The sequence below is a fragment of the Rhinolophus sinicus genome, linkage group LG01 (genome assembly GCF_036562045.2).
Source record: "Rhinolophus sinicus isolate RSC01 linkage group LG01, ASM3656204v1, whole genome shotgun sequence".
NCBI classification, from domain to species: domain Eukaryota; kingdom Metazoa; phylum Chordata; class Mammalia; order Chiroptera; family Rhinolophidae; genus Rhinolophus; species Rhinolophus sinicus.
Window position 1 is genome coordinate 49,281,829 of NC_133751.1, and position 27,975 is coordinate 49,309,803.

At 41.0% G+C, this 27,975-nt stretch overlaps 1 protein-coding gene across 3 annotated transcripts in view; it reads right to left on the minus strand.

Moving 5' to 3' along the window:
• The window catches only part of IGF2BP2 (insulin like growth factor 2 mRNA binding protein 2), a 142,072-nt gene extending 117,542 nt beyond the window's left edge, over nt 1–24,530 (minus strand). The window contains exons 1-2 of one of the 3 annotated variants that reach the window (XM_019735887.2): nt 24,246–24,530; nt 22,629–22,689 (exon numbers count right to left, since the gene is read on the minus strand). In XM_019735887.2, coding sequence (XP_019591446.2) covers nt 22,629–22,689; nt 24,246–24,423 — 239 coding nt within the window. In that variant the 5' untranslated portion in view covers nt 24,424–24,530. The remainder of the gene's footprint in view (nt 1–22,628; nt 22,690–24,245) is intronic. The other 2 variants (XM_019735888.2, XM_074329046.1) reach the window with 2 other exon arrangements.
• Nucleotides 24,531–27,975: the final 3,445 nt, after the last annotated feature.

Sequence of the window (27,975 nt, forward strand, 5' to 3'; positions counted from 1 at the left end):
ACAGCCAGTAGCGCTTAAAGATACACAGGTGCGAAATGAGGCGAGTATCTGGTCACACCACAAGCGTTCCTCAAAGGCACTGTAAGTAGATCTATGACGTTCCTGAACCACACCTGAGGTCCTCAAAAGCAGCCCACAGCTCTTCCTCCTCTATCCTGGCTGGAATATTCCTCACACACAAAGGCAAAGAGGAAATGTTGGCTCAATAGTCACAAAATTGTTCAGATTTCTGCACTGTAAGGAGGGTGGATTACAAACCGGGTCAGCAAATGATTCTATTACTGCCTTCTTGAATTAGAGAAGTTGCCACCACTTGCCGCACAGAGCTATTGAGAGATGGGCAATAATCCACAGAAAGCCACTAGCCCAGTCAATGGCCTCTATTTTTCACACCAAGTTGTCTATACATCCTCTCATCCAATGTAACCACATGCTGCCCACACACGGCACTTCCAGTGTGTTACAGGTAAGCTTCAGCCAGTCAATCGGTCTGTGTGTTTAACAAAAGCAAAACAATGCAAACAGGAGCCTATTTATGAAAACTAAGGGGAAGGATTAACTTGGTACCAAACTATCTGCTCCAAAGCCAAAAAAGAAACAACTTTTATATAGATAGCTCAGGTAGGAGAGAGCCTTCTTCATGGATTACTGAAAACAAAAAAAACTTGGAAGGAACAGTCCCATCCTTGAGGGAGCAATAAAGAAGACTGATTTCTGATGCCACTATTGCTCAGTCAGAAGCACTGCGAGAAATAGCCCGTCTCTGGGCCTGGTGTCCAAGCAGGTTCAGGACCCTAAAATACAGTTCTGGAGTCTGACAGCTCTGTGGAGTTCAGGTCCAGCACAGAGAGCCGTGAGCAAGATGGACAGGTTACAATGCTGACTGTATTCTCAAACATGCCCCAGGTGAGGGTTGGTCAGAACAAGTTCTGGAGAACTAGTCTGCCCTCATACTGCAGGTGTGCCTGGCCCCTTATCGTCACACAGACAGTTGTTCTAAACAAGTACTTCTTCGCTAAGGACTTGTAAACTCAGAAATCTAGAGCAGGCAGGAAGCTTGGAGACGAACCATGCCAACATCCCCACTTTACTGATGAGAAAATAATAGCCAGATGGGCGGGTCACAGAGCTGGTTAACAACAGAACCAGAATTAGAGCCCAGGCCAGTACCCCTTCCATCAGACTTTACTGCCTCATTCACATTCGTGAACAGCCTGAGTTCTCTACTAGTGTTTTTTTTTTTTTTTTCCTTTTTTAAGTCTTGACTTTATTTGGAGGTCACCTCTTTTTTCTAACTTTTTAATTATAAAATATACATAAAAGTTATCATCTTAACCATTTTTAAATATATAGTTCAGTAGTGTTAAGTACAGTCACGCTCTTGCGCTCCATCAGCGTCACCCAACTCCAGAACTCCGCATTTTCCCAAAATGAAACTTTGTACCTATTAAACAATAACTCCCCAGCCCCTGGCAACCATCACTCTATTTTCTGTCTCTATGAATTTGACTACTCTAGGTGCCTCACATAAGTGGAATCATTCAGTATTTGTTATTTTGCGACTGGCTTATTTCACTTAGCATATCTTCAAGGTTCATCCATGTTGTAGCATGTGTAAGAATTCCCCTCCTTTTTAAAGCTGAATAACATTCATTGTATGAATATACCACATTTTATTTATCCATTCTTCCATCGATGGACCCGAGTTGCTTCCATTTTTTGACTATTGTGAATACGGCTGTTATAAACATGAGTGCACAAATATCTGTTCGATCCCGGCTTTCAAATATTTTGGGTACATACCCAGAAGTGAAATTGCTGGATCATATGGTGTATCTGTGCTATACTGAAATGTGTCTCAAAGAAGACAAAGAAGAGACTAAATCATTTTGGTTGGTGAATTCTTTAAGAAAATGAAAAATACTGAATGTTTTGTTCCTGAACTTAGCTTTACTAAAAAACAACAAATTTTATAAGAAACCCCTTCGAGGCTGTGTGAAGTAGAGGGGAAGCATAGCGATGACAGGACGATGACTGTGTTAATGTCTGATGCAGCACTGGACACGCTTTTGACCTCCGAGCGGGAATGTCCACAGGGAAGAGAGAGTGGTCTAGATAATCTCTGAAGTGTATGGATTCTGTGGATTCTATGAATCGATGGAAAAACTTAGAGGATTACTATGTTTATTCGTGTGTTTTTTATTTTCCTTTGTTTCTGTCTGAATTACAAAGCATACTGTAGCTTAAATAACTGTTTCTAGTTTAAAAACTTAGTGTATCCTTGAGACAAGAGTTCCAGGGGAAAAGAGAAGAACTGAGTTAGAAAAAGAAATCATTGAGACTAGTTTTTTATCATAGGCAATAATTTCCCCTAGTTGTACATTTGATAATGGCCTTAGAATTTCTAGAGTGTAGTACCCTGTATACCTGAGTCACTGTGAATTTGTGCTTATTTTCTAGGAGTTGATATAAAACTATCATATACACACTGAGCTCGGTATCAACAGGGAATACCTGCCAAGAAAAGTTTGCTACAATAGTTGGGTACAAACAACACTTCAGTTACTGAGCAACATACTGTCACCAAGATCCTTAACTGAAAATGCATTCTCAAAATGTAGACCTGGGTAAGTATGACCCCAACCACATGCTCTAAACCCTAGCTGTTCTTGGGCCTTTCCTAACCACCCAGCCTCTACATTCCTCTTTCCCAGGAAGCATCTGCAGGGTGAGAAACACTCCCCACCCAATTGCCCCCAGCTTCCCAGAACTCTATCTGCTTGAGTGTCCACCATGCAGCAGGCTTTCTACTCCAGGGGCAAGAAGGGGAAGATACAGATAAAATTCCTCACATATGTTTCACCAATCATTATTTCAACTACTATATTTAAAATAACTTTTGTGGAAAGCTTTCTATGCTGGGTACAATTATTTGCATTAACTTATTCAATGCTTATAGTCCTGTGAGTTAGGTGTCTTCATGCTCAAGTTGTAAGAAAGGAGATGGGAGCTGAGAGAAGTGTCCTGTCTAGAGCCACACAGGCAGTAAGGGGCACAGCCAGGCTGGACAGGGGCTTCCGGCCCCAAGGCCACTGCCCGTTCTACTACGTATACCATTTACCCAAACTCTCCAGTCTATGCCAACCTGGCCACCCCAAAGAGAACATCAGAAGTTACTCTCTTAAAAAGCAGGCCCTAATGATGTAACAATTCATTTATGGCTTTTCGGTCAAGTGTGAAGTATACAGATCACATAATTTATTCTCTTACCTTTATTTCTGCTGACAGGCCAAACTTTGAAAAAAACTAAAACCAAGAGGAGAAATCCTGGATCAGTCAGTCCTTTTATTAAAAAACGCTTTATCGAGATAGAAACACCCACATTCTCACCATCTCCAACAGCGGTGGACACTGATGGGGTCCCAGTGTTTCCATTCACCTCCAGGCTTACAACCGGGAAGTCTACTGGGGGAAAAGGCATCTATCTATTCAAGACTTGCTTGGACATTTTTAGAGATTTAGATGATCCGAATCTTTCCTTTCCAAATTCTAAGAGTGCAAAAGGAGTGTTAATTAATACTTATTACATAGTAGATTCAGGAAACTGTTTTTCCTATGACCGCATGCATTTTTTTACAGCACCGAGACCCCTGGGGGAGGTATTAGGGTGTGCACTATATTTATGCTGATTTTATTGGACTTGGAGCATAACTTTATTATTTTAAATGACCGTAGAGGTTTATAATTATTGTTATTGTTGATTTTATGACATGTTATTCGTCCCATCTATGATTTATTTGAGTCCTCAATCAGGAAGTTAACACCCAAATATGACATTGTTCCTGCGGGAAATACTGGCTTTAAAACACTGACTTTTATTGGAGAGTTTTTATTAATGCAATGCCATGAAAAGTGGGAACTGCTTGCTCAATGAAACCCTGATTAAGCAAAATATAACTGAGTTTTTCTTTATCCAACTTCTAGGAGAAAGAAGCATTATTTTGCATTTATTTTTTAAGCAGGCTGCAGAGGATAATGTGAAGTCCCGAATTTCTCTCCTACCTCCTACATCAGTGGTTCTCAACTCTGGCTACACATCAGTACCACATGGGGGGACTTAAAAAATAGTGGCGCCAGGCCCCATCCCAGACCAACTGAATCAGAATTTCAGAGGGTGGGGTCAAGTACTGCATTTTTTTTTAAAGCTCCCCAAGTAATTATAATATGCCTCCAGGGTTCAGAACAGTTGGCCTATACCATTTGCTTTTAAACTTGAGAGTGCACCTGAATCACCTAAAGGCCATGTTAAAACAGATTGTCAGGTCCCAGCTGGGAATTTCTGATTCAGTAAGGCTGGGGTGGGATTTTAAAAATCTGCATTTATATAACAAGTTGCCAGGTGATGCTGATGGCCCGAGGACCACACTGAGAATTACAGCCCTATACTTTCTCTAGTTGAATAGTAATACTCTAAATTAATTTTGTTATAAATATATTAGATCATTCTCTGAGAAGGAGTGGTCTAACATTTTATTTAGTAAGGTTTTCAACAGTGTGGGCCAAAGAAAAAGGATTTTCTGCTTAACCGTTAATTAAAACAGGAAACTTAGTTTATTAGAATGCATCATTCCCTGAGGATCATAGTTACTGAAGTAAAACCAGGATAAAATCAGACACAATACAATCCAACCATTAGTAAGCACTTCCCATGGGACGGCTAGTGACACCACACGTAAGTGACTCTTTCCTTCCCACAGCAGTGAAGAGCCAGTCAGACAGGACTGCTGTGCATACAGGTAACTGCAGTCAGACCACAACTGAGGTAATAGTGAGAATGCCGGAAGGGGGGATTGAAGGCGTGTTCAGAAGGACTTAGGGGAGCTTTACACAGGAGGGGGCCTTTTAGCAGGATCTTCAAGGGGACTACCCAGCTGCCATTATTCCACTGTCCACAAGCAATTTTCCAGTATCAGTGCAGCATACTTCCCGCCCCCGCGGGCACATCTGGACCTTGTCCCCAGGCATTAGAGGAGTGATCGGGAACTACGGGCAAATTTTACTTTCAAGTTGAAGGCAGGTTCTGTGGTTTACCTACCTTTGAACTTTTTACAACAATTAGCCCAAGGCCTTACACATAAGTGTTGTTGAATACCTGGGAGTAAGTGATGAAAAAATGTAACCTGGAAGGTAAACCTAATGCATCCCAGGGGCACACACAGATAGAGAGGGAGGTCAGGTGTAGACTACCGGACTTTTACTCTCTAAGTAGCAACCCCATTCCAGGCTTAATACACCACAGGCATGTAAGAAGTATTCTCAACTAACCAGAAATATGGTAGCACATTAAGCTGGTGTTGGGATGGTAAGGATGAAAAGCAGCCGTTTCCCCATGGTGTGTGTCTGTAGATCGGGAAAGAGTCAGAGCCTAGCTCCTTAATGCAAGGACTGAGAGCTGGCTACTTCTGTGCCCTGCATTTGTCTAAACTGTAGTAGGCGCTCAAGTAATGCTCTACCGAGTTGAAATAACTTGTTGGGTTCCTTACTGAACCTCAAAAGTATTTCTTAAATTATTTGGACGTTATGTGACATTCAGCAGTTGATTCCACTGAGGTCATTGAGAGCTGGCAAGCAGTTAATTTCAAAACCCAAATGCAAAATGCAGCATCACCAACTAGGTACAGAATCCCTCTTCTACACCCACCAACCAGAATGAAGCACTATCAGCCAAGCTTAGATCTCGGAAGAACCCCGACGGACATGATAATCAGAAGGCAAAGCTTTTCTCAAGGTAAGCACCCCCACAAACACACTTTTGTTGTTAGAAGAACTGAAATTAATGTAGAAAGTGAAATGCTGACAGCACCTTCTGGAATGCCAGTGCCGTAGGGGTGAGCAGACCAGGCTCTGGGCCTCCGACAACACAGCTCCCAGGCAGGTTCTTCTACTTAATCGTACAGCTGGATATGGGAAGTTATCATCTTATTTCCAACAAGTGTAGTTTGTTAGGCTCAATCTTCGAAGTTATCCGCAATTACTTCTTTTACAACTAAAATGCATTTAAATTCTACCTTTAAAGGGTAGTACAGAATCAAATGTCAAATGATCAAATATTTAAATAGCCCTTAATTAAAGTACTAGTATTAGAGTCTTTGGGAATATTACCCAAATAAAAGTGCTGAAAAAAGAGGTTATTTCCATTTTATTATTCTGTAATGATTGTGATCAAAATTGCCTCTTTGAATGGATGGATTTGTAACTACTTTCTGTCACATCCTCAATTCTTCCATAACAAGATGATGCCCAGATAGTAACTGTTTGCCTCTCCAGGGCATTGGAAACCTAAAATGAATCAAGATTATAGCTCACTGAATGGTGAAATATCATCAATTCTAGTTGTAATAGAACAGAACTGGAATTTACCTTTTCTTTAAAAAGGAGGGGAGGAAAGGGGTGCTTACCCAACAAAGGAATCAACATAAACAAGATCATAAGAGGTAAATTTAAACTACTCAAGAGAATAAAGTATAATCATTTGATTGTTTTGCGAAAAAAAATACATCAAAATTTTAAACAATAGAGAGAGGTCAACAATCCGCTCAAAACATACAAAAAGGAAGAAAAGTAGAAGGATGATAATTCAGGACATACTGTTTGACTAGAATATATAAACTGTGTAGAAAATTTAATATATTTACCCTCAGTGTTTTTTTTTAACAATGTAAAAAGCTTCGGTCTGACTTAAAAAGCCGGCACTCCTAACAGACTCTTTAACATTCCATAAGCCTCCGTCTACATGTTCAAAAGGTAACAACCAAGATAACTTTTCACTTCACATAACTATCACATTATCAGGTCCTTTAAGAGAAAAGGTTAAATGGGTTATAGGAATATGTAATGCAAGTAAAGCAAACACTGAGATTCAATAAAAATTTAAACACATGACTATTAAAATACTATATTTGACTGAAGTCCAAGAATTTAGGACATTCTATAGACGAAGTCGATAGGTTTGCCTGAGTTTGGCAAAACGCTCATACAAAATGTATCTATCATTCAACATCCACATGGATATGCCCAACATCAAAAGCAATACAACATTCTATCAAATTTCAAGAAATAAACGCATAATAAAGGTAGGTACCAAAGGTCCGTGGGCCTGATGTTTTACAGTTTCAATAGGGGAGATGTCAAAGTGATCACTGCATTTTGCCTGAGAAAGATTTACTCCGCTTTGGTGTAGTAAATTGCATATTTCCTAGAAAACCAATGATTTTAAAGAAGAGTAAATATATTTGCCTCTTGTAGACCATGACTAACCACAGTATGGCACAATTCTGGAGAAATCAGACCTCGCCCAGTTACAAAAATAACAAAAAGGACTCTTGCTGCTGGCAGAAAAGTGACAATCATCTTTACTGATACCACAAGAACAATTTTTAAACTTTTCAATTAGACATTTTAAAAAAGTCAGCTCTTTCAGATAAGCTGGAAAGGGAAAAATTAAATTGTTTTATAAAAGTAACTGAAATCATTCTTCAGGGAAAAGAATAGAGAGGTGAAAAAGAAAAACAAACACAAGTTCAATGCTAAATATGTGACCCCAAGGATTTTGAACAACCTGGGCCTCAGTCCCCTAATCTATGAAATGAGGATAGTAGTATCTGCCTTCATCACCCTACAAAGTGTTGTGAAAACTAAATAAGTATTATAAAAGGATCCAGACATCTGTAATTGTTATTACTGTTGTTTTATAGGGAATTTCAGTTTTACTCCAAAAGGGCTAATTATAAATATTAATATAAAGGGATTATTCTTTTCAGTATAAGCCAGCCCCAAATCAAGCAAGTCTGTCTTTGATTTGCTGATTCTTCCTGATTGACATAATTAAACCTCAGATGGTTCCCCACGATTCCCACCCTCTTTACATTCACCTTCTGACTAATCCCTTCCCCTTGAGTGGGGGCTAGGCTAGTGTCTCATGCCTAATGAACAAAATAAGGCACAAGTGACAATGTGCAACTCGTAACTAGGTCGCAAGAGGCAGTGCGGTGTCATGCTCTCTTGGATTACTCACTGGGGGACGCCTGCTCTCATGCTGTGAGCAGACCTATGGAGAAGCCCATGTTTTGAAGAACTGAGACCTACAGCCAGCAGCCAGAGAGAAACTGAGGCCTGCCAAAATACCATGTGAGTGAGCCTGGTAGCAAATCTTCTGGCGACAGCTGAGCCTTCAGATGACTGCAGCCCTAGTTGGCAACTTGACTGCCATTTCATGAAAGATGCTGAGCCCGAAGAACCCAGCTAAACTGCTGCCACATTCCTGATCCTCAGAAAACCTGAGATACTAAATAAGTGTTGCTTAAAATTGCTAAGTTTGGGATAATTTGCATGCAGCAATAGATTAGTAATACAAAGCATTTGACAGCATCTTGCTTTGCAATGAACACGTAAGATCAGTCACTTCTTTGGTTATAAATTATCTTATCCATTGGTAAATCCTATCACTTTTACACTTGCCTGTTTTTTTCACAATAACTTTCAATGCTGTGTGCTTAAACTGATGATATTTGATTCATTATATAAAAACACACCTTAAGTGTGATTCTTGTATCCACCCATTATCTTGCAATAAGATAGTTGTTTTTGTCAAGTAAGTTTTTCTCTTGTGATTTCCAGCAGATTTTTAATGCACTTAGGTTACAGAGAGAAATATCTACAGGGGAAACTACACTTGTAACCATTTGTAATCATACTGAACCTAATAATACTAAGATAAACTTATCCTTTTTTAAAAGACTGATTTGCACAACCTATTCTGGTTCCACCAAATTTGAATCTCTGCTTTCCAATACTCGTTTTGCAGCCCTGTGCAACTGCTCTTTGCAGCCCACCTCATGTTTTAAAAAGCCTTCTTCGTACTTAAAAATGTCTATGAGGGTTTTATTCCACTTAGGCCATTCACAAAAGAGCAAAATCTTTGAAACACTATTCACCAATCCTCCCACCCTGTTTGAAAATAAAGAAGAAAAGAGAAAGAAATAAGAAGTATTAGTGATACCTTATTATAGCTTTAATGTTAATTCATCCAAAAAACATTTAATGAGCAGCTATATCCACTACTCAAGGCATTCAAGATGCAACAGTGAAAAAAAAAAAAAAAATAAGACCCAGAACTTCACATTTTTAAAGTTCCAAAGACCAGTCCAAAAAATAGGGTTGACTATTTTTGTGGAACTGACCAATTAGATCCATCACAGCGAGAGGAGCCAAATGAAATCCTGAACTCCTACACTCCCGCAGACACTGCATTATGCCTTATCGCAGGTGACTGGCTAACTTACAATCTGTAAGACATGTGCTTTACCTCACCAGTACAGTGATTACTAATGAGCTATTTTATTCTGCATGTAAGTGATGAAAAAAAAAGATACATTTCTAAAATGTTAATTCCAACTGTCAGAGTAATTTTTTGTTTTGTTTTGTTTTGTTTTTTAAAAGGTCCCTTAGGCAATTGGAAGTTTTCATTTAGTTTGGCCTTAATGAGTATTTACTGAACCCAAGGCCAAGAAGCAGAATCCATATGGCCTTCAATTTCTTCAACTTCAATACAAGAAAGTGCAACAGTAATCAAAACACTTTTCAAACATATTTTAAAAGCATAGTTTTTCACCACTGAATTTTCCTACCAAGCAGATTCTATGCTTTTAAAACTACCTGCCTTGTATCAGACATTGATTTACAGGCAGAACTCAAGTTCTTATTTTTAAAAATGTTTGCTGGACATATGAGAACAACACTTTTTTAGGAAATGGTTGAAAACAGTATCTATAGTTGACACAGTGTTTAACTAGAGAAGGTGTAATTTAGACTGATATGGAAATATGTTCCTCCACTTAATGAAAATAGAGGCCTATTTTTTTCTCGTGAACATATATTATCAAACACTTCACACATAAATTTATAAGACTGTCACATATTCAACATATGTACATTACATATTTTAAAAAGGATTTTAGATGGCTGAAAATAACAATAACACAATAAGATCACTATATAAAGATAAAACTATAGGATACTTTATAATGGAGAAAATAATTATTCCAGAAAAGTAAACTAAGGATGGTTGCTGCAACTGAGACCTAATTTTAATTTTGAGTTTCCAAACAGCTTCTGTCGTTAGATAAGAGACATACTAGTTTGTCCAGTTTATCAAGAGAAGGACTTTTCCCTCTCACTCAGATAGGCCTTAAGGGTAAGAGATACTAAACATAATGGAGACTGTGTCTTCAATAATATTGTGTAGAAGATACATATTTCCATGTGGCAGAGACGGCAGATGGGCAAACCACAGGCCAGATTCAACTCACAGCTGTCTTCTTTGACCTTCGCAGTGTCCCTAAAATTTTTTGAATTGTTCCCATTATTCCTAACTTTTGGCTTCTCTTGAAATCTCAGATTTGGGAACAGTGACCCTACATTTCCACATGGCGACAGTGGCTGGAGCTAACAGCTACCCCTCTCATGGTCCACAGAACCCCCTTTGACAACACTTATGTAATCTGCAGGTGTCTGAGTATGGACTCCTGTAAATATATGGTGGTTTCTTATAACAGTCTTACTACAAAACTTGGGTGCACAATATAAAATCATCCATCTTCGAAGACCAGTCTGCAGGAAGCTAGAGTGATGGAACACAGGAGCACGGAGCAGAGCTAAGAGGGGAGCCCCTCTTTCTCCTTGGGTATCAGAACCAACTAGAATAGAAGGCTCTTTAAACAACACAGAAGCCAAAGCCCGAGGACTTTTAGGATTCCCCTCAAGAGTCTTTGGCCATAGGTTAAGAAATCACTGAGAGAACAATACATTTTTGAAACAATACCATTTTTGAAAAAGATCATACATGCAGGACGGACACTGAAGAAGTGTGTGTAGGGGCCGGCCCGGTGGCTCAGACGGTTAGAGCTCCGTGCTCCTAACTCCGAAGGCTGCCGGTTCGATTCCCACATGGGCCAGTGGGCTCCCAACCACAAGGTTGCCAGTTCAATTCCTCGAGTCCCGCAAGGGATGGTGGGCTCTGCCCCCTGCAACTAAGATTGAACACGGCACCTTGAGCTGAGCTGCCTCCCGGATGGCTCAATTGGTTGGAGCCTGTCCTCTCAACCACATGGTTGCCGGTTCGACTCCCGCAAGGGATGGTGGGCTGTGCCCCCTGCAACTAGCAACGGCAACTGGACCTGGAGCTGAGCTGCTCCCTCCACAACTAAGACTGAAAGAACAACAACTTGAAGCTGAACAGAACCCCCCACAAGATTGAAAGGACAACAATTTGACCATTTTTCCCCAATAAAGTCCTGTTCCCCTTCCCCAATAAAATCTTTAAAAAAAAAAAAGAAGTGTGTGTAAAAGCATAATGGCTCATGCCCCTTCCGATTTGTTGGGCATCCATTCTAACCCGTTGAAAGTACTTTTGAAGATCATCCTTGAGGTCATGGAACCCCAACATATAGAACAGATCACAGGAGGGCTAATCTGCGGGAAGAAGGGGTCGGAAGGCAGACCTGCTTGGACCTCCTGAAGCAAAAGCTTTTTCTCAACGAATGAGTGGGTCCATGTCACCAGATCCATCCCTCTTCAAAGTCAGTTGCCTCTAATGGTTCTGCCAAGAGCTGGAGTACCGTCATTGGCCAAAGAGCTCCCTGGAAAGTTCCTGAAGGGCAAACATTCTGTGCTGCTGACTGCAGAAAAATCCATAGATTTAGTAGTCTGGCATGCAGTTGGCAAAGCAAACGTTTGTTACTAAAGTGAAAGTGACAGGAAATAAAAAGGCCATTCCACAGGAAGTAGATTCAGAAGTAACAAAGTCAGGGTCTAAACTTTCCTCAAGAAAGAGCTTTGGAACTGCTAGGATGCCTGATCAAGGAATGGACTCAAGGCCTACAATTATATACTGTAGGACTGATACTTTCAAACTGATTTTTAAAGTACCACACCCCAAATTCTAGATTGGACTCCAGTATATAAAACAGCAATGAATACAGTTATCTTTTGAATGAAAGGCAGGTGAAGCCAGGATCCCCATGTACATATGTCCACTCTCTCTTCCCATAAATTTGCCATGTCCTCAGAATCCTAAGGCTCTGTAGAACAATACTGTTAAAAGCACTGCCATGAGGAACGAAAGACATAACTTTTGTCTAGAATTTTTTAAGATAGATATCAACACCTTGACCATAATTGTTGTATGTGAACTAAAGCCACAAATCATTTTCAATATCAAAATTATTGTTTTGAAATCATTAAGGTAGACACATACAGAAAACCATTAATAAAAAATCAGTGAACAAAAGAACTAATTCTTCCCTGGTAAATTTCTTAAGATATATAAAGAATTATATTAGAACCACCACCTGTACCCAGTCTTTTATAACCCTTAAAATGAAGTCGCTTTTAAACTTACCGTGTTTCCCCGAAAATAAGACCTAGCTGGACAATCAGCTCTAATGCATCTTTTGGAGCAAAAATTAATATAAGACCAGTCTTATTTTACTATAAGACTGGGTATAAGATATGATATGATATATGATATATGATATGATATGATATGATATGATATGATATGATATGATACCAGGTCTTATATTAATTTTTGCTCCAAAAGACGCATTAGAGCTGACTGTTTGGCTAGGTCTTATTTTCGGGGAAACACGGTATCTACTTCATAAATTTAAATCCCTGTTTTCATTTCAAATAACTGAGCCACCAAAACTGTCATCTCAAATATTTTGTACAGAAAAAAATAAAATGTAAATTTTAAAAAAATATTAAGTAATAAAACATTTAAAGACTATGAATCAACTAATAGTTTGTTCTTTATTCTTTAAAAGGGTGACTAAATCCTCCATTTTTTAAGTATCTGGGCTTAACACTTGTTTCTAAAGATCCTCGGTTTCGTCATCGTTAGTGGTAACACAGAGGGAGAGTTAACAAGCTGAGTCTGCAAATTCAGTGTCCACGATCTGAAGACACCACTACCAGTTTGAAGAGCAAGGGAGAAGAACACAGCCTGATCCAGGAGAAAGGCCAGATTATTTGTGCACCCACAAATTTTTTTCTATCCTTCAACGGTTTACAAATTTTTTTTACTTTCCCTTTATAAGAATAAATACAATTGCGCTGCAAAGGAAAAAAGAACTTTCAGCACTGGGAAAATCCTTTCCAAATTTTCAACCACTCAAAAGCCTAAGACTTTTGACCCCACAACCATTGAGAAGCGCGTGTCTGCTGCACGTGCCAAGTAAGTGTATGCCACGGAACCCATACATTCCATCACACTGAGCAAGCACACACAAGCCTCCCAGCTTCCCCAAACAGCCTGCACACCAGGCACCTTCTAGCCCTGCCCTGCCATCCCTGCCCTGCAAATACAAAGGGGAAGGAGAATAAGAGAGAGGAAGTGGCCAGTGCAGGGCCTCATAGAAACAAATGCAAAACCCTTTGTGGGGCAGGCCAGCCACATACTACTCGAGTTTTTAAACATCAAAGAAAAGAGTAACTTGTGTGGGATTCCCAATCCTGCTGCCACCATTGGAATCACTTACGGTTTCTATACACCATCAGACTGAGTACCAGTCTTTCCCACATGCTCTGGAATTAGAGAGAGAGAGAGTGTACTAGCTGCATGACAAAGTTCAGTCACCTGTGCTTCTAGGCCACCTGCTTTCTTCTCTCCCTCCCTTCCTTCCTTCCTTAATAATTGAAGAGGCTAAACTGCGTTTTTTCAATGTTAAACTGTTTCATCATCTACCTCTGACTCAAAGATGCACAACACTTTACTTCAAAACCTTATCCACACAATGATAAGAAAAACATCCATCTTTCAAATATGCATTGTTAAAATCACCAAGATCCAGAGAGACTAAAGTGTCTCCATGTGAAACAAAAATGCCTGTCCTCAAATAAGCTCTTTAAAAATATCCTCTATTTCATGAACTGGTTTAAGGTTAACCTGTCTACAGAATCATCACTCAATTACATACTTTTTGCTTTGTTGTTTGATGAGAAAGAGTAAAGAGAACGTATAACGTGGTGATAAGAATGTCTTTTCTGATATTTTCAGCTCTATTACAGGTTCTTGACTGAGAAAAGCCATTTTTTAAAATTTCATAAAAGTATCTTCTTATCAAAAAAAGTACCACCTCTGTATCTAGAAGTAAAACTCTTGAACATCTCACTGGCAGTATCATTTATTATATCTTAAGTCCTATTTATTTTTTAAAAAAAATCACGAATGCATAAGCTTAAGTACTGTGTCAAAAAGAAAATATAAATCTTTCTACTCCCTTTGCTATCACTGACTTTTTCATGCGTCAAAAGGTTTAAAATTTTCTAATGTTAATAAGATGAACCACTTTATAAAAAGTAATTTGCAAGAATCCCTTATTTTCCTTTTCCAAAGCATATACTTTTTAAAAAATACACAGATAAAAAAGAAAACATGCCAAATTTTCTGCAACATTCTAGGTCCTAAATATTTAAAAGCCTGTTCTTTTTTTCAGGATTTTAAAAAAATATCTGGGCCAAAAGTACAAATACAGACCCTCCCCCCACATGAAATACATGGTTTTTACACTTAACTTTTAACCACAATGATTTTCAAAAACATCTTTTTATCTTTATATAATTACCAATGTTTCTACTGTAGGACTACTTCAAGAAAATTTCTTCAAATTATGACTAACACTTTAGTTGTCTTTTCCATTACTCTAAATTAAAAATATACTAAAGTTTAGTTCTTTATCTTCCTCTGCATATCTGTAGCATACACGTAAATTTTATCTCTTATTCTGAGTTAGGAAAAATATACAAAGTTACTCTATAACCTATGTACACATTATTAAACTTCCTATTTTATTGCTAGGGTGCTGTTGCTGTATTCAAATTAGACAGCAACGGTAATATGGCCACTGCTTCTCCCAAGCAGGTTTGGTCAGGTGGGAAGAGGAGTGGCTTTGGAGTCTGAAGCTTTCCAGTCCTATCTGTAAAAGGGATGAAATACATACCTCTCCCAGCTGTTGTGAGGATAAAATAAGATTCATAGAAGGCCTAGTCCAGTGCCTAGCACATCAGCTACTCAGGAAGTATTAGTTACTTTTCTTCCTTTTCCCCATCTTCTGAGTCAAAACTCCACAGAACGTGTAATACCCCCACTCTGAACTGTACTAACTTAAAGAAATGAAATGCATGGGGATTTGGAAATAACCTTTCACCTATTTTTTTCTTGATAATTCCCTCCTACCTCCTCTCTCACCACCATAAATACGACAGTATACAAAAGTTAAAGGAAACAAGAGAATAAATGCAGAAATAGTTTACAATTAAGGGGAAATGGACTGTACTTCACATGCTTAGTTATTTACTATGTTTTTGAGTGATTATATCATTAATGAAGAAGTCTGAGAAAACTTTATGGGTGCTATCATATTAATACTCATTCCGTCCCCACAGGAGAAACCAAGATTATACAGAGAGCGAAACAGAGAGAGACATCCAAGGTGGGGAAAGACTTGGAGGCTACCAGGAAACATTTAAACCAAAACACAGTTCTGCCCTCCAGCAATGTGTTGGCTGAAACCTGTGACGAACCCACCCTAGACTTTCATTTACCACAGGGCACTTTCACTCACCAGGGCTACCTATATGACTTGTGTGGCTCAGATGATGAAAGAAACGTCTTTCTTGACAATGTCCTATTTCGTAACCCAAGGAATGCAACCCTGAAAAAAGCATGTAACAGCAGCAAAATCCAACCTGCATAGTTAGACATGCTCCCCATTTCTGTCCAAGGCAAGCACGGTGATGGGAGGAGGTAATGTTGCTGGTAATTTTAAAATTACCTCTGTTTCTAATTACTTTTTTCTATAAAACTGTAACAACATACAGGTCATGCAGACTGATGCAAGAATAAGATCACTGCAAAGTGTCATTCACAAACAAACCTACTTTCATAGATTTCCCTAAGTCCTGACTGGCAGGCACCCTTGAAGCTTATAATACTTTCAGGTGACTTCTTCAGTCAAAAATAGTAAAGGTAGATGAAACACACTGGACTGAAACTCAGAAATACTGAGTTCTAGCCCTATCTTTAGTATTTAATAGCCATGAGGCCTTAGGCAAATTATTAAATTTCTCTGACACTGGGTTTTCTCATCTGAAAAGTGGGGATAATGTTAACTGTCTTATCTTCTTCACAAAATTATAATTTGAAATAAATGAAAATGTGTGGAAGAGGCTGTGCATCACTAGTACCATATGAATATAAGATGCAGCAGGTACATAAAAATACATGTATCTCCCTGAGATGTTACTAATATTATTTAAACATCAACACATGGAATTATGAAACAAGATTTATGATCACATTTAAAACAAAAATTAAAAATCCAAGCTTCCCCTTAAGGCAAATTCTCACACGCTGGTACACATTATACAATAAGAAAAACTGAAAATATTATCATTGCAATGGTCCCATACATATTTTCCTGGCCATTAGGTATATTTGTTATGATATAGGTAACTATTAGAAAGTCCGAAACATGCATCAGAAGTCTTAATCTTCATTTATTAGGCCTAGTCAAATATCTATTTTATGAAATGTTATGATAGTAAACAGAATGGGAAAATTCTTACTAAAGGTTCATATTTTAAGAAATAAAGTTGAGAACAGATGAATAACCAGGAAATCCAGGAATAAACAAACAAAATGTATCTCAAAAATGCAAGCTTATTATTTAGTGAGAACCAGAGGCTTGAGGAAGAGACATATACCTGTTAAATGATGGACGTCTGGTGAGCTTTTAAACTTGATTGTCTGCTATTAATGCAAAGGCATTCATTTCCTTTGGTCTACTTACTCTACACCTCAATATGCCATCAAACTCTAAACCAAACTAAAGATACAGTTATTATATTCCCCATCCTCTTTGGAAGCCAAAGCAACAGACTCTGAATTTCTTTGTAAGAGAAAATAATTTTTCTTCACTATTTTATGGAAAGACCAGACTCAAGTCCATGATCAAAACAGGAAAAGTAAAACCTTAAAAATAATGCTCTGAGCACTCTGCAATTTTACTGCCTGAAATAGAACCCATACAGTCCATGCCACCAAATGAAAATTACAAGTCTGTAAGCATGAAGTCAAATTATAAAGTAAAAGATTTTTTTTTAATTTAATGATGATAAATGGGAGGAAAGACTGTTAACTAGTAGGTGTTTATTTTTATTTGCTATTATGTTTTCTTCAACGATAGTGTTTTAAACAACAACTCAAACTAATTTGAACTTGAACTTGAGTGTAAAAAGGATAAACCTTGACTAACAAATTATTTGGGCATGTTTTATTAAACAGAACTGTCTCATCCTTCAAATTAAGAAATTAATGGTAACTTCTAAGAGATTATGCTTTTGACTAAAAGTTTTAGAAAACTGGTTTAAAAAATTGGTTTAGTCAAGCCCCACCTCTTTTTTTTTTTTTACCCCACCTCTTCTTTAACACCAAAAAGAACATCAAAGACACTTTGAGTGGTATTTAAATATAATTTTTTAAAATATATTTTTGAAATTTATAATTCAACTTTTTAACAGCCTCCAAAGAAACCAGTTCAATACTATGCTTCTTCTAATGAAATTGATTTCCTCAGAGTACTTTTGTTTTGCAAAATAACGTATTATTGCCTTCCACGATATAGAATTTCTAAATGAAAATACATATCCATATTTTGAATTTTCTAACACTTAAAAAATGGCTTACAGAGCATTAAAACCTTCACAGTCCCTTGCCTAACTGTATTAGTGAGAGGGGATATCCAAGCAAAAACGAAGGAGAGTAGATTTTGCATGGGATGGTCCTTCCAGCAGCATGTGCACTGATGAAGCCACTACAGGTGCCTGTGCCCTGACTTCCACAAGGTTAACCTCCTACAAGGGTTATACATCACTCAAAGCAAGTATCATTGCATTTGATTCTCTATGCCACACGTTCAAACACCTAGTGATTTTCGTTTGCCTCTGGACTGAAATCCAGAGCAACTGTTGCTCAATTAAAGATTTCCTCCTCTTCCCTCTTAATAGCATCTGTCTACTGTCACCCACAAAATACACAAGCACACACACACCCAAGTACACACACCCCACTGAATCAGAGATGACACACTTAGCTCAAACAATATCTTCTAAGAACTCTGACCAATTGCTCATCTACTTTTGAAGATTTCATTAGCAGACTTGGAAGAGTGATTCAGCAGTAGACAGCAAATATTTATAAAGTTGAAAAGTATCAAATACGTGTAACTACTTCCCATAGAAATCTGATTTTCAGAGCTTTTCTGACTTTACATAAATGTGCCCAAGTTACTCTGCTTTTATACACATTTCATCATTTACATCCTCTGGTTTAAAAATTGGAGCAACCTCCATAAAATAAAAACATTTACTCAAAATAATACTCAAATGTTAATTTTGATATGCAATTAGTTATAAATCTTCTAATGTCCTTTTAAAAACTTCTTCTTGGAAAATATATTGTACTTTAGATCATTAAATATAACAACTGTTGTACAAATATTACTAACCTTCTCTATATAAATAATAATCTCACGTTAGTTCACATAATAAAAAACAAAACTGAGACCAACCCTTATTGGTCATCTCATACCCAGGCATAATTACAAGGAAATATCATTATTTTTAAAAATACAATTTGGTAAATGTATCATACACCATCAAATCACCTTTTGGAATTAACATTTGAGTGTTTAGCCATTTAATACTTTTATAAATCACTACAATTTAAAATTGATATGAATTTGTAGAATTGGAAAATCAAGCAATATATAAAATCTACTTTGATTTGTAGGTTTCAATGGTTTCTAATATATAAATAGTGTAAAAATATCAAATGATCAGTCTTTTAAAAATATAAAGTAGAATTTCTATGTTGTCACCTGAATTATCAAGTAATTTTTTTCTTTACTGCTTTTATTTTCATTCTAATACTTATCTCTTACAGGTCATAAAAGTGTGTAATTCTCTATGACATTACCTAGAACCATATGAAAAAATTATTAGTCGCTTTTAAAATGGAAAAACTAAATGTCCCACTCAAAGCCAAATCAAAAGTAACCTGACAGTCTGATATAAATTTTATATTAACATATATTACACCCACACATGGAATCTATATAATTAAATTGAGGTATTATTCAACAAATTTATTATTCAACAAATTCTTCATATAGGAGGCTACCATATGATTTTAACCTAATAAAGTCTTTTTTGTTACTACAAAATTAAAAATTGATGCAGCAAAAGCCTTTGTTGCAGGGAGGGCTTGAGGTTGGGTGTTTTTTTGTGTTTTGTTTTTTTCTTTTGGTATTTAATTCAACTATACACAATGTAGTACATACAAGCAAAACACAATTGAGATACTGTTTTCTTTAACATTCCTATAGGAGACCAAATTCATTTGCATTGGAGAGAACACAATTACTGATTTTTAAGTCATGAAAGACAAATTCATAGCTTTTTCCTACACTACCTCATAGTATTTACACCATCTCAGTAAAAGCATGTCTAGCACCACTGAGTTACTTCCTAGAAGTGGGCAGAAAGGGCATTTTTCAAAGTTTTGTTTCTCACAGAATCATTCAACTTGAGTTACAAAGCACAGTCAGGTTAGCCTATGTCTTAGCTGCAGTATATGTGTGCATGTGTGTAGATAAAGTGTGTGTGTAAAACTAAATTTTCATCAACAGCAAAAATGAAATTTCTATCATGGAAATGTCCACAACTTTCAATAGAATTTGAAAGTCCCTACCAGTTTTCTTCTCTTTAAGAAAACTTTGATTCATATACATTAACAAGAAATATGAATAGAGAAAAAAAGATGCAAAGATTTTTATTCAACAGCGCCTACAACCAACTTAAGAAGAGAAATAGATGGCTTGTACATGGTTTACATTACAATAATTTGCAGTTAATAAGAATTAAACATGTGGTGAAAATATAGAAGTTTTCTATCTCTGAATGACCTGAGAAAATAATGGTATCTAGTCTGCCTACTATAATAGTACATATAAAATGATGCTAGAATGATATCTAACAAAAGATGCAAGTAGCAAGCAAATGGCATGCCAGTAATTTCATAACTTAAAAACATCTCCTCCCAAAGTATCATTAGCTTAAAAAAAATCTATTGGAATGTAGACATTAAAACTGATTCTTGATAACAGAAAGAAATCAGAACAATCTAAAGAAAACGAGCACTCAATTGTTGAATGATTTTTTTAAGTAAGCAAGCAATGAGTATGAATTGTTTTCTTCACATTTTCACTTCAACTGACACAAAAACCACATATAGAACTGACTTGACGCTGACAAATTTACTCCTAACTTGTTAATTTTCATGGAAATGCAACAAAAGAACACCAAAACAGTCACCATATAACATAAAAGCTTTGGTTTCAAATGTCACAGTACCCTGCTTTTTAAAAGCCACCACCGTGGTAATGCCCTGTACATGAGAACATACAGCCAGCTGCTTCATCCCAGGAGTCTGAGCTCAGTACACAACACAAGTAACTAATTTCTATATTTTTAAACTAATAAAGGAAAGGGGGAAAAAACACATTAAAACCATCCAATCAGAAATGATGTAACCCCCTACAGCAGCAGCTTATGCATACATTTGGTATGTCAGACGTCTTCAGTGTAGTGAATCACACACAGCACATTTTAATCTGCCTCCTAGATATTTCATATCACCCACATGTTCAAAGAAACCCTGTACTAATCGGACTGTGTAAGTCCTAAATTGCTCTTTATTTAATTAATAGTAAAAATCTGGGACGTGCTTTAAATTCTGAACTCTTGTATAAACAACATAAAATAATTTCAATGGCACTCCAGCTAACAGCAAATAACCTCTGTATTTTGAAACAAAATGTCAAAAAGTAGTATATTTGTCAGAAATTTTAGGAGATATTAATAACGTTAAACTAGTATTTCACTTATTTTGCAACATTAAATAATTACTTTGCAACGTGAAATGAGGTGTCAGCCCATCAAATGTTAAAAAGTAGTGATATTTACTAACTCTAACCCTCAAAAGGACACAAAACAGCAAGTTAGCCAATAGAATTAAGCATTTACAGAAACAGCGCCCATCAAATATTTTGGGTGGTTCTTTCAAACCCTGTTTAATATATTCAAATTTTTAAGTGTTGTAAGATGAGTAATTGAAACTTACAATAACTACTTAATATAGCAGGAAGCTACAACTTGGATGTCTCAAGCAAAAACTAATTTTAAAGAAAAGTATACAAATTTAGAAAACTTAACTGAAAAACCAATCAGTTACACATTACATCTTTTCCTAGAGAGAACTGGCTTAATATTACACATGAAACTGCAAATCATAACTTTTACCTCTTTTTTTAATAAGCATTAAGTAGTTTTCTGATAATACCACAGAATCATTTGCAAACAAAAGATATCCTGTTGCTTAAGATAAAACATATCTGCAAATGTGCACACAATTTTTAAAAACCACTTTAACAAAATATCTAAGTATTTATAAAATTAGGATAGTTTGTTTTAAAATCTATTCAATCCTGGCAAAAATCAAGTGGCTGCACTATTGAGTATCAGATTGTAAAGGTGGTAAATCAAAGACTTCACTTACAGTCTCTCCAATTCAGCTACTTAATGACTAATAGTGAAGAAATGTATGTGAATGGGATATAAACTAAGTTAGGACACATAAGAGAAAAAAATCTAGAATGAGTAATAAAGGGCCCAAATTTAAAGTCCACAATAAACTTCAAACAAAGCTGTTCTCCCTCCATTTCTCTCCTCATACAGATATTTCTCATGTAAGCAAATCACTGGAGCAATCCAACCTCCACAAACCTTTTTACTCCTTCTTTAACAACAATGCACTTAAATATAACTATAGATTTCAGAGTGGTATCTGTTTAGCCTGAAACATATCTTAAAAGCAACAGTAACAGCAACAAAACTCTCAGAAGCAATAATCAGTAGTCTCAGTGACTACAAAAGTCTGGCTTTTAACTGGCATCCAATCCAAACAACCCAGTTCTTTAGAGTGCTATGCAAAATATTGACCCATTACTGAATTATTTTATTATTCAACATTAAGCTATCTAAAAAAGAAAACTAATTAATCGCGAGGTTTAGTTAAGCAACTTGGCTGACAGTAAATATTTACTCTTAACATCTCACAGGAAGTCTTGACAAGAATTTGTTGCCATTGTGCTGGGGGTAGGGGTGGGAGGCAAGTTTTGATAAACAAGTTGAACAGTCTCAGCGAATTTAACACAGCTAATGTTCGACACCCCCTACCCCCAATAAGGCACCAGATATTTTCCAAGACTAGTAAACACCTTATATAATGAAAGTAAAACCTGTAACTTTCTAAACTATGTTATCTCCAACAACAAAACAAACGAAAGCCTTTTTTAAAATTACAAAAGCACATTTTTAAAAAATGAGTGGTTTTTTTTTTTACTTATACGTAAGCCCGACCACAAAATAACTAAGCAAAATATATTTACCTGAGCTTTTTAGAGACTGAGTAATCAACTTCCATGATTTTCCCATGCAATTCCACTTTACCTTTAAAACAGAAATTAAAGCACTCAGAACCTTGCTTGTAGGAAACCACCGGGGGTCTAGGAGGAGCACGTACAGAACTCCACGCTCGGGCTCCGCCTTCGGACGCCCTCCAGGGGTCTCCTACCCCGCTCCAGCTAGGCAAACTTGGTTCCCAGTGGGAAAAAAGATGGGCGCCCGGAGTCTCGGGACGAGGTGGGAAGGGTGCGAGCCCGGAGCCGACCCCAGGTATAGCTGTGGGTGGCATTACCGGAAAAACAAATTTAATAAAGAGCGGCGCCAATTTGAAAGGATGAGCTCATTTGAAACTCAAGCTGCAGGACTGGCGCGGCCCCGTTTCTCTCGGCCCCCACTTCTCCATTCCGCTAACCCAGGTCCAGAAGACTCCAGTGCAATCCCCTCCCTGCTCTCTCCTTCTGATGGCCCCCCAGAAGACGCGCAAAAGCCCTCTGGGGTCCGCTGCTGCGAGAGCCCAGTCCCTGCCGGCTTCTGGGTGTCACCTTGGCCTCGCCGCCGCCCCGCCCCCACCCCGCGCGCTAGTGGGGAAGGGGCTCCGTCCCGGCCTGGGTTCGGGGGGCGAAGGCTCAGGGTCTGGGGGCCCGCGCAGCTCCGGGCGGTGCGTGTGCGAGAGGGAGAGTTGGTGAGTGCGCGCGCGCGCGCGAGTGTGTGTGTCGCTCTCGGTCTCCCGTCTGGGCTCCAGCGCGCTCGCGGGCCCCCCGGTCTCCTCTTTCCCGGTTCTCAGCCCGGGCCCCCACCGAGTTGAGACAGGGCACCTCGTAAAAAGGTGCTTCTGGCCGAGCGGGAGGCGGGGGGACAGGCGGCGGAAAGCCCCCAGCCCCGAGTTCTTCTTAATAAAATCGGACAAAAAATTCAGAGAAAAATAGGAGCGCTTGAGAGACGAGCGAGAGGGGACTGAGGTTCGAGGAGGACCGAGAAAGATGTGCCGTCGTGCATGGGGCAGGGCTTGGGGGAGCCTCGAAACCTCGGAGGGGGATCATCAGGGTGGCGCCAAGGGGGTGCCGAAAGTGGGGTACCGCGGGGCTAGGTGGGGAGGGGGCTCGAAAGGAGAGTGCGGCTCCGGGGACGCCAGAGGGCGAGAGGTCCTGGGCACGAGGCACGCGAAGGGGTAAGGTCCGGTCGAGAAAGAGATGCAGGATCTGAGGGGTCCCTGGCAAAGGGGGTGACAGGAAGGTCAGGGAAGAGGGGGGACGGGGGTTCTCTAAGGATGGGGGTGGGGAACTCCGGAGACCATCTCCGGGAGTCAGGGGAACGAGGGTGCTCCCAGAAAGCGAGCTAGCCTCGGGGACCCTCGGGGCGGCACAGGGGTCCCAGGGCTGCGGCTCAGAGGGGAAGGGGTGAGTCCGGAGGTGTGGGGGGAGGGGAGCGCGCCGTCCCAAGATCGGGCCGGCGGTCAGAGTTGAGGGTCTGGTGCGTGGAAGTGAGCGTGCGAGCGCGTGAGCCCCCGCCGGGCGCCGCCCGCGGGGCTCGGCCTCCCTCCCGGCGCCGTCCGGGCCAGAGAAGGGAGAGGCGGGGGGAGGGGGACAGCTTCGAGTGCTCACCCGAGAGGGTCTCGATGGCGCGGATGGCCCAGTTCTGGTCGGGGTAGTCCACGAAGGCGTAGCCGGACTTGAGCAGGACCTGTCCGGCCAGGGGCAGCTTCCTGTCCCCGAAGAGCTGCCGGAGGTCGTCGGCAGTGACGGCGGGGCTCAGGTTCCCGATGTAAAGCTTGTTCATCATCCGTCTCTTCCCCGAGAGCCCGCGGCTCCCCCGGCCCGGTACCCGGCGCTCCTCGCCTCCTTCGCTGCCCTCGTCTCTCCTCCTCCTCCTCCTCCTCCTCCGCCCCCCCTCTCCGCTCTCCGCCCGCCCGCCACCCACCCCCACCCTCACCCTCAGCCTGGCTCCCCCCACCGCGGCCGCCCGGCCCGCCCGGGGGCAGAGGCAGAGGCGGAGGCGGGGACTCAGCGCTGCTGCCTCCTCGGGGCAGAGTCCGGGGCCGGGCGGCGGCGCGCGGACAAAGCGCTCTCTCTGCCTCCCTCTCTCCCTCTCAAGGCGGTGGCGGGAGGAGGAGCAGCGGCGGGCGGCGGCAGCGCACCCCGCGTGTGTCTGTGTGAGAGTTTGTACGGGCGTGTGCGCAGCCGAGAGTGAGCGAGCGAGCGCCCCCTCCCCGCCCCGCGCCGCTGCGCCCCTCGCCTCGCGCCCCCAGCGCTCCGAGCGCTCCGCGCGCCTCCCCGGGCTTCTGCCCCGCGCTCAGCGGGCGGAAGCTAGTCGCGGCCCGGGGCTGTGACTCCCGGGCGCCAGAACCCCGGGCCGGCGAGGCGCAGAGAGGCCGGGCGAGCGGCGGGGCGGAGAAGGTGCGCCCGGGGCGCGGGCGCTAGTGCGCGAGGGGGCGCGGGGGAGCGGCTGGGAGCCGCAGGCGTGGGAGGGAGAGGGGCTGTGGGAGAGCGTGGAAAGGGGTGTGCGCAAGGTGGACCGGATGTGAGCGCGCGGCTGCCAGGGCGAGCGGGAAGGTGTGTCTCGGAGGTGAGGAGCGAGGGCAGGCTGGGAGACAACAACTTTCTCGCGGCGAGTTAGTCGAGTCTGGCGCTCTGCGCGTTCCCGAGCGGAGCGCTTGCTGCGAGACCCTCTCTGAGCCCCGCTCTCCCGGGCAGCGCGTGTGGTCAGGGATCGCGGGCTGGAGCCGGGACGCTGGGGGCCCTCAGGGACTGTGCACGCCCGGGAAGTTGCTCCGACCCGTGTGGGGAGACGGAAGGCCAGAGCAGTCACATCCCCTCCGCCTGCACCCGGTGCGTCCGGAACCCCGCGGTGGGCGGCAGCCTGACGCTGGCAGCTGCTCTCTATTCTGGGAAGTGCCGAGGGCTTCCCGAGCGGCCGCTGCGAAGCCAGGTGGCGGGTAGCGAGGCGAGCGGGGAGGGGGCAGGGGCTGTGGCAGGGAGGACGGACGCTCGCTGTAACGCGGCGAGGCCGGGTTCAGTCCCGGAGCCAGGGCGATGGAAGGCGAGGGGGACTGGAGCAGAGGCGCTCAGGCTGTGTAGGAGTTTCCCGAGCATTGGGAAGGGCCAGGAAAGGAAAGAGGTCCTTGCAAGCGGAGGAAACAACGTGACCGACGAAAGAGGCAGGGCTGGGATGACAGCAGCCCAAGCTGAGGGGCTAGGAAGGAACCAGACAGGCTGGAAACCGGTTGCGAGTTCTGGTGGTTAGAGCCTGGTCCCAGCCAGGAAATGAAATTCTACAGGAGAGGGCGGGGGTGGGGGGGGAGGCAAGATTCAGAAATGGAGAAGTAGACGATTCCATGATCTGGATTTCAGGGGGGCCTTAGGAGAGATGATGGCTTAATCCAGAGAAATGTGGGTTTTGGGGGGATTTGGGGCCCACAAATGTAGGGATGGAACAGGTTCAGGTCTCCTGGCTGAGTTGTATAGTACTGCTTTTCCCAAGCTTTCCTATTGATGAAGGGGGTGGAGGGAGCACTGTTGTTTAAAAAAAAAAATCCACGTTCCCCAGCCCCTTCCTTTGAATACGGACCCTGTGCGCCTGGATTTTATACTTTCTACAAGTACCCCCAGGTCGTTCATGTCCGGAAAAACACTGGCAGGTGGAAGGCCTATCTGCTTAGGACTCAGGCCTTCCTCCTTTCGGCCCACAGCTGTGTAGCCGGGAATGCTCCATATCTCTGAGCCTAAGTTTCTTCATGCATTAAAAGAGAGGACAAAACAACCGACCGTTGGCAGAACTGTTGTGAGGGCTGCATGGAAGATCCCCAGTAGTGTGTTGAGACACAGCTGACATACCCTTAGTGCTTGTTTCTTTTCTTTCCCTCAGAAACTCAAGAGCTTTAAAACACTTTCTTTTGGTGAAGATCTTAAATAATTACTTAGCTACATGGGAAAATATAATGTTTTCTCACCTAGATATTTGCAGTTGTTTGAATTCTGGCTTTGGTCTCAAATATTCACATACTTTCTTTCTCTAGAAAAGGAAATGGATTTAACTGCTCCTGGAGTTGGGAATGGACTTTGCCTTTATTCCCCAAACTACTAGACAAACTACCGTGTTTCCCCCAAAATAAGACCGGGTCTTATATTAATTTTTGCTCCAAAAAACGCATTAGAGCTTATGTTCGGGGATGTCATCCTGACAAATCATGCTAGGGCTTGTTTTCCGGTTAGGTCTTAATTTCCAGGAAACCCGGTAGGTATGGATGCTTCCCTACTAAAATGTAGTGGAGAATCACAAACATTTGCATAAATTTCAGCAGACTGTGAGGTAACTATTGTCAGATAATTTATATTAATACAAAATGCCCTAATTGATGTGGTCACCTTCATATTATAGGACAGCATGTTTGCTTATTTTATTTCCACTAATTCAGAGTTACACGTTCTAAAAGAGAAATGAGAGAGGGGCAGGGATATTTGGTCTCATTCATCTCTGAAACGGTAGTAAAATTTTTTTCATTGTAGAATGTTTTCAGACATGTCAATTCGAAACCACAAACATTTTAGCATGGATTCTCTGGTGGGCAGCAAGCATGTAAGGATTCTTGGCAGATGTGGCTTCTGATGAACTCTTCTACCCTGTTTCACCAGGTCACTTTCAAAGTGTTTTCTGAGCAATAATTGCTCTTTGCTGTAATTTGTGTCTTTTGACCTGCTGGTGACTTGTAAATGGTGGTGCTGCAAAAGGGTCTGAATGGTAAGGTTGATGGAGAACACATTTCTACTCCATCTCTGATGTGTGGCACCTACAGTTCCTTCTCTTAGAATGCAGAGTTGCTCTTTCTCATGATAGAGAAGAGGGTAGGGGGCAGCAAGGGGACAGCCTCCAAATACAAAACCAGAAATCCAAAGGTCATTGTCCTGCCTGACAAAACTTTATTTTCTACATGTTTTCTCCTGAGTTCCCCTGATTCATCCCCCACATTTCAGAGATGAAATGGAAATTGGTTTGAACTGAATTTAAGCCTAATAAGCCAAGTTCTTGTGATAGTTTAACTGAAGTCAGATTTTGGAGAAAATCTTATAGTAGGCATATTAATTTTTAAAGCATGTATTAACCTTTTCCTCAAGAGTTTCAAAGACAGTGCACATCCTCACAGTTTCTCAATGATTCTTTTGGGCCGGATGGTGGTAAGGTAGCTGGGGAAAGATTTCTTAATGTAGGTGGGGAAAGATTCCTACCTGCTTTGCAGGTAGGAAAACAGGCCTAAGAAAGTAGAAGAATTTCTTCATGGTCATACAGAGGGCTTGAAACATGACTAGCAAACACATTTTAGCCTCACAAAGAGCCTGT